The sequence below is a fragment of the Sarcophilus harrisii genome, chromosome 3, assembly GCF_902635505.1.
Source record: "Sarcophilus harrisii chromosome 3, mSarHar1.11, whole genome shotgun sequence".
NCBI lineage: Eukaryota > Metazoa > Chordata > Mammalia > Dasyuromorphia > Dasyuridae > Sarcophilus > Sarcophilus harrisii.
In genome coordinates, this window is record NC_045428.1 from 234615850 (window position 1) to 234623985 (window position 8136).

An 8136-nucleotide genomic window follows, 5' to 3' on the forward strand; every position below is an offset into this window, starting at 1 on the left:
TGTAATCCCACAGATGCCTCCTTAAATGGACCTCGTCTCCTAGTTAAAGATTCCTAATTTCTTTTAGCCATCCTCATAAAGTATGGCTCTGAATCTTCTCTGTTATCTTTGACCCTTTGCATCCACTCCAGCTTGTTAACATCATCTTCAAAATTCCATGTCCTGGGGCAGCGAGGTGATGCAGTGGATAGAGCACCAGCCCTGAAGTCAGGAAAACCTGAGTTCCAATCTGGTCTCAGACACTTAACACTTCCTAGCTGTGTGACCCTGGACAAGTCACTTAATTCAATTGCCTCAAGGGGGAAAAAAAGAGAGAGAAAGAAAAAATTCCATGTCCCAGATTGAATATAATACTCCAAATGTGGCCTAATCATCACAGTCACAGAGAACTCTAACCTTGGCAAAATAGAGGAAGAATTCCAATCCCTTCTTCCCCAACCTCAGCCTTTAATAATATTAATATTTGAGTCTTCTTTCTGACTAGATTGAGATATTTATCTTTTCCATTCCAGACTCCAAGAAAGAAAGAAATTGACACAAAGCCATTGTTTGCTCATGTCACATTTACTTTATTGATGGCCAGTGGTGGTATTCTTACATTGTGGTGAACCTATGTTAGAAATTTTAAGATTTTGAGAAAGATCGTCTGAGACATACAGCCTTGGGAAATCCCAGTGGGGATTTGAAGCCTTAATATTATGATGGAACTCTCTCACAGAATCTCCAAAGCTGGGCAGCACCTACTCCTTCCTGTCATATGAAGCATGGCTAACAGAAACTAACATCCTGACTATAGAGATACACCTGTCTAAAAATCCAGCTGTGACCTGCTTATATTAGGTTGTGTCACCTGTGAGGAACCTTTGAATTATCTGGAGGCACTTTATTAAATGTATATGACTTCCCACTCTCTCTAGTTTGATTTCTCTTCACATTGATTGGCTCAGTTGTTGATTCTTCTTCCCCTTGTTTATTGGAGGTTAACACCAGGAACACTTTTAGTCACTTGAAGATGTTATTAAAAATAGCATAGGACAATGGTCATTTCTGCAAACCAGCCAGGTGATGGGATTTGGGTTTTTAACAGATTTTTGGATCATCACTAACATCACAGCTCTTTAAATTTTAGGCCTCAAGGCCCAATGTCTCAGACTCTCTCAAACCTTCATCCCATCTAAGAAAATGAAAATAACAACAACAAAAGAGGGAATAGAGCAGAGGAAAATAAACAACCTTGACTTTTCTACATTTTCCCCTGGTATCTATGCAATGGCTTTGTGAGGAAAGACTGCAGATGGAGGCAGCCTATGTGACTCACAAGGTTTCAGCCTAAGAAGAGGGAGCCAAGGTGGGCTTCTCCTCACGAGATACAGGGATGGATCGATCGCTGTGGCTTGTATCCATATTGGAGTGGATCTTGGGACCAGAGAAGGTCAGCATGCCATCAGCAGAAAGGGAGCAGGAAATGGAGGCCTGATCCACGTTGGAAGGCAGGCGGTATCGACGATGGAATTCACGGGAAATGTAGCCGTGATCATCCTGGCAGAAGGCAAAGGTGGGAAAGAATGGTTATTCAAAGGCAGGGAGCCATCCACCCTCTCCTGAGATTTTTGGAATTCCACACCCAAGAATTCTCATTCTAAAATGAGATAGTGGGTGTTAATCTCCACAATAATAACAATATCCAATATCCACCACAATGAATAAAAATTGGAAATCCTTCTGGATATATGTAACACGGTATTTTGCATATTTGGAATAGGCATAAACTACTGCAATTTTGGCCATTATATAGAGATTTGATCTGGGGATAATCCTGATGAGTTTACTAAAGGGTACTTTAGGACTTTGTATCTTCCTATGAAGATAGCATCATCGAAAGAATTTGGAAACAACTATACCTCAGGGAGGATTAGGGCTCTTAAGTCTCATTGATTGAAATAAATTGATTAGGATGGTCTACAGATGGTACAGTATATGGAGACAGGAATAACTGAGTTCAAATCTGACCTCAGACATTTACTAATTGCAGGCTCTGGAGAAATCATTTGACTTCTGCCTCAGTTTCCTTCCCTATAAAATAATAATAGCACCTACCTCCCAGGTTTGTTGTGAGAATCAAAGGAGATAAAATTTTTAACACACTTGCATATCAAACAGACTAGAGAATAGCAGAGTTAGAACAAATCTTGGGCACGTTTGTAGTGGAGTCTGTATATGCATACAACCTTTCTCAATTGGGAACTGGTAATGGCAGCCTTGAGGCAGAAGTACAGTGTAATTATACATACTCTTATCCATATAGCCTGAAAGAAGTCTTTGAAGGGCAGTGATGGAGCCTCTTAATTATGTGACTCCAGCAATGTTCCTGGACCCTATAATCTTGCCCCTAACCATGAAAAGGGCAACTTCAGTCCCAAAGAGGACAGTTGTGCAAAAGGAAATTTTGTAGCTTTGTAGTGGGAATTCCTGAACCTCAACCTTTTGAAGGAACAGCAAAAAATCTTGAATTCTAACTTCCTGAATAGAGGTGGGTATTTCCTGGTAATTTTGAAATTTAGCTTTTTAAAGAGAAGACAGAGTTGTTGGATACTGTCAGCTATTTGAACAGACAAAAGATTGTGTGCATGACCTTATAGCTGGAGAATTGTCAAAAGATTGAGCCACAAAATGCAGAAGAAAAAAGACTTAGACTTTGCTCTTTACTACTACCAAACATTATCTGAAAAAATGCAGGGACAATGGAAAAAGGGTTTCCCCTCTACCAAGCCCAAACAAATTTCTTGAGTTTAGGGAACTTTTCTACTATTAGCTTGAAGTAGTAACATTAGGTTGGAGTGCCAGATGTATCCCTGGAATGAAAGTGGGACTCACTAGAGTGTTGGATAGAAGGGATTGTTGCATATTTAGCAACCTCAAATTCATTTCCCTTCCATGCATAATTCAAACAAGAAATGCTCAAACTCCTGACCTGAGTGCATGCCAACTCAAATTATAATGTAACTGAGAAATGTTTGACAAAATAAATAAAAGTATGATACAATAGATAAAATTTTGACTGGTGGTATTATATAAAGCAATTTGCAGCCTGTGGTTATCTATTTCTATTTGGGTTTTGACACCCGCTGACCCAAACAAGTCATTATAAATCTATGTCCCTGGAGACCAGTACAGGGACCAGAGGTAAGGAAGTAATTAAGATTGGGGAGGATCATAGTCACCGAGAAAGTAGAGAAAATTTCAATTGTTTGTGGAATAACTTGATTCTTTTCTGTATTTTCTAAAATTTTGTAGAGGTAAAAATGCTACCCTCAAGACATGTTTGTTGTTATATTAAAGGCTTGGAAGAGTCCTTGGAAAAGTGATTTGGCTACAACTCTGGAGACTTAGACACAAACTATAATTTGATATTTCTTGGAGAAAATTTTGAGAGGGAACAAAATGAGTCAGAGATAATTTTTTAGAAGTATCCCAATATTGAATCTAGTTCAGGTAAACCCAGAGCTTAGAGTTTGGGGCATGGATTATATAAGGAGATGTACTTTCTTTCTTTTAAAACGGTATTTGAGATACTTGCCAGACATACCTCTATTTCAAAGCAAGAACTTTGTTAAAATGGAATCTTTACAGTAGGTTTGTAGGCTTTATGTGATCACTCTATGACCAGGATATTAGTTCTTCCAAATGCAATACTTTAATTTTTGTATTAAAATAATGCTTCATTAAAAAATAGTTCCATTATATTTTTAAAATTTTTACATACATATATGGAGCAATTAGATAGCATAATGGATAGGTCACTGGATTTGGAATAAGAAAGACTGATTTTCATGAGTTTAAATATGGCCTCATTCACTTAGCAATTGTGTGACTGTAGGCAAGTCACTTAACCTCAATTTCCTTAACTGTATAATGAGTTGGAGAAGGAAAAGGCAAACTACTCCATTATCTTTGCCCAGAAACCCCAAGTGGAGTTAGGCACGAAGAGTTAGACTGAAGCAAGTCAATAATACACAATATATGTGAATACACACACACATAAGGTTAGGGCTTATAATAATGAAGTAACATGGAATAAAAAAGTCCCACCTAAGTGAAGATTAGTTTCAAAACTCTTGGATAGCTTCTAATTTTATAGATTCAACTACAGTCTCTTTTCTATAAGCTGAAGATATCAATTATTTAATTAAGATAAGATGGCAAAATGTCTCATTGGCTAGAAGAAATTAAAGTGGTTCCAGGAATTAAATTAAAATGTCCCAGGAACAAGAGAGGTAGCTTTAGGTGCCATAATTCTTCAGATAGTAAGACTATGGGGTTTTTAAAAAGTTCTTCATGTTTCAGGAAAGGCTATCACTTTGAGAAGGACATTAAGACTTCTGCTAACATTCAATTGCATTTCAATTCAATTCAATCAACATTTAAAGTATTACATGGTCTTATTTCAATGTTGCATATTATGTATGGAAAAATTCCAAACCTAGGACTATTTTATTTGTTCTTCTCATTTTTACTAGTCCTCTTTCCATGTGAAAATTCAGATGTTCTGTGTCTGCTTTAGATAGCATATTTGCTTTAGCTTTTCCTGAATCAAAACACAGTTCAGCATTTGATTGTGATGGATCAAGATGTGGCTGAATATTTACATGATATTTCTGTTTACATTTAATTTAAGACAATCATATAGGTGAATGGTGAAATCATATAGATTGGGGCACTAATATTAGTAATGAGTCTCATTATTTACTTAGTTTCTTTCTGTTATATGCCTTAAAGGCAATTTGCTCAATTCAAACATTTCTTAAGCATTTATTTATTAAGCAAGGAAATGTTCTAGGCTCTGGGAATATAAAGACAAAAAAGAAACCATCCATATTTAAGGAATTTAGCACAAATCTTGGTCCAATTATTTAAATTGTTCTCCTGGCAAAAGAGATGCCTTTGGTATAGCGGAGAGATCATAAAACTAAATATCTGGGTATAGAACCCCTCTCTGACACACACTTATCACAATGTTCATGAATTTCAGGCACCTTTTTAAGATTTTAAATTATAAATAGGTTGGGGCAGCTAGGTGAACCAGTGGATAGAGCACCAGCTCTGAAGTTAGGAGGACCCGAGTTCAAATCTGATCTCAGATACTAAATACTTTCTTGCTGTGTGACACCCTGGGCAAATCACTTAACCCCAATTGACTCAGGAAAAAAAAATTATAAATAGGTTATCTGTTTTCAGGTAGGAGTCCCACATGAGGAAAGCATAGATCTTATATGTACTGAAGTATTTCCCCAAGAGTCAAATGGGCTGATGGAGCAATTGAGAAAGAAAGTTGGACAATTTTTGCAAAATGCTTTAACGTCCCTTGGCAATAGAGGCATATTTGAAGTCTAATACTGCCACTTGTGTTGGCGTTCTATCAGACTGCCCTGCCGATAATCCTAAAAAAGATTATATCTTCTAAGAGGTTATTGAGGATACATTAGAATCCTTAGAAGAAATTGATCTAATTAAAATAATCCATTCATGAGTTCTATTCTCTCTGACTCAACTCTTCCTCTTTCTCACTCCAATTATAAGACTTCCAAAAAACAAGAAAATAAACCACAAATGGTTTGCTAATGATGGATGCTAATGACTTCTTACCTGTCTTTCACTGTGCTTCCCATGAATTTCCACAAAGTCATCCAACACCTTCACAGTCAAGTCTTCAGGAGAGAAATGTTTAACATCCAGGAAGATAACAAACTTGTCTCGGTCAGATCTCACCTGAAATTAAAATGTCACATGCAGATTTACCAACTATTTGGCAGAACCTGTTGGTGGACAAGGAAACAATTCTCTTCCAAGTTCCCTGAGATGGATTGTAGAAAACTAAAGGAATTAAAATTAATCTGTGGCTCCTTCCATTTTTAAGATAGGAGACGTAGAATAAGAGACTCTAAAAGCAAAATGAGATGGGTTGGGTTATTTGGTGAATCTGGTCTCCAGAGACAGAGTCTTTAAGTTCCAAAAAAAATAAAAAAAGGATTTCGGTTTTCTAAATAAAAGGTTTTAAATTTGTTTATTTTGCCTAAGTGTTCGGCATAATCGTCTCCACTCTGCGGTTAACTTCGCATGTCTACACAGTGCTACCACTTCTATCTTGTCAAGAGGTTAAAAAAACTGTATTCTCGATTCATTTTAAGACTCTTAAGTATCTTTCTGCTTTAGCTGGAGCAGAAGGTTTTGCAAGGGTCAATGCTGAAAAATTACCTATGCATGTATCTTGTAAATAAAAAGCTATAATTAAAAAAAAAAAGAATCTTTCTGTTTCAAGTGATGGATGATCTGATTATTGCTCTCTTTGTTTCACATAACCCATCTTTCCTTTGGACATTTGGGTTTTACTTAGTAAGCACTTTTACTAATAGGCTCATTGTGGCATAATGGATGGCACATTTAGAGATTAAAATTAAATCCTACTTTTGACAGCTATTAACTGAGTGACCACAGGCAAGTCACTTACCCTCTCTAAATATCATTTTCCTTATTTGTAAAAAAGCAGATAATCATTTTTGGCATACTTACTTCACGAGGTTTTTGTGAGGATTAAATGAAATATAACATGTATCAAATGTTCTACAAACATTATTATTATAATACTTCTTTTCCTTAACCAGCCCTTTTACCAGTTCCATAGATTTTTGTCGAGTTCCTTTTGGTGCCTTTTCCCCCTTTTTTTTTTCAAGCAGGCACAGGGTGATTCTACTAAATCAAGAGGGAAACGATTCTAATCTTTCTGCAGATTTGCTGGAGAGGAAACCCTAGATCAACTGACTTGCAAGATACAAGGAAGCACCCACCCCCAGCCTGGCTTTCACAGCCCAGAGCAGACAGTTGGGGAAGCAGCTGAACACAAACAACTTGCATTTGCCAACAACTTGCCTTGGTAGGGTTGTTCTTGGGGTTTCCAGCATGTGGTTTGTGCATTTCAAACCACACATGGGTCATGAGCTGATGGGAGGAAAAGAGAACGGTCTTGCTCAGTTTGGATTTATCTTCAGCTCCCCCCTTCCCAGAGACATGGAGTAGACTAGAGTATAATTCTGCTGCTGCACTATTTCTCCATTAGAGGTGCAGTCAGGCAGGTAAAGAATTGTAAGTTCTGTTTTGGCTTGATCAAGTGGAGACATCTATTACTCAGAGAATTCAGAGGGGGATTTGGGAGGGGGAATAAGACTGGTCAGCGAATCTTATGCATCTGCCACATGCAACATAAATGACAGAGCCTGAGAATCTCCCTCTAAATATAGTGTAAGTTGCTGGAGCAGACATAGTCCAACCATATTTTCCTGCTACGAAAAGTCTCTGGGTCATCATCACCTTTGGCTATCTATAAGAAAATTGACAAAGGAAAAGGGTAGCAACTGTGGAGAATAAAAAATTCTTACCTCAGAAATGCCTGATTCCAACACAGTTCGGAAGAGTGACTGTCTGTAATAAGGGCTGATGGTGGAGGAGAGGAAAGGCAAGAGATCATATTCAAAAAGGCCTTCTCCAAAAAACTGGTCAAACAAGCGACTTGGATATAAGGATCCAAGAGCGCGTTTGAACCAGGGATGCTGGATAGTTATGTCCATGTTTCTCCCTGCTGGTAGCTAGGTGGAGAGTTGAGAAGACAATGCGAGCACTTTAGGGAGAGTGGTGGTGTTCCCTGGGCTGCATAACATGGGGTTGCAAAACATCCCCTATATATACCCCTTTGACTGAATGAAGGCATTAAGTGGGATTTTTCTGGAAAGACATGAACTCATGGTGAAAGCATTCCAGTCAGCAGAAATGCACAGGAAAACCTGAGAGTGACATTTGGAGCAGAATTCAGGTTGTCCTGAATGGTGACTGCTCTCTGTTTTCTAGGTTTGCCACTTTCCAGATGGAGTAGGTTTATTATCAATTAGTTTTAGTCACAAGTCATATTCTCGCTTTCTCTTCAGTTTTTTTCAGGAAATTGACCTGAGATGAATTATATTACTTGAGTATTCATGTTTTGGGGTGTAACATTTTTAGTGTATGTTCATAAAATTTTATCAGTTTTTATACTTTATACATTTAGATATGTATGTGTGTATATATAGAATATGCAATATGCATTCTACA

At 37.6% G+C, this 8136-nt stretch overlaps 1 protein-coding gene across 1 annotated transcript; it reads right to left on the reverse strand.

The window, feature by feature from the left end:
- Positions 1–1138: 1138 nt before the first annotated feature.
- On the reverse strand, positions 1139–7634 carry CRYAA (crystallin alpha A). Its single transcript, XM_023498878.2, has 4 exons — positions 7431–7634; positions 6904–6993; positions 5644–5766; positions 1139–1539 (listed from the first exon to the last, which is right to left on the reverse strand). Exons 1-4 carry the CDS (start codon positions 7617–7619, stop codon positions 1330–1332), a joined length of 612 nt encoding a protein of 203 aa, XP_023354646.1. The 5' UTR covers positions 7620–7634; the 3' UTR covers positions 1139–1329.
- Positions 7635–8136: the final 502 nt, after the last annotated feature.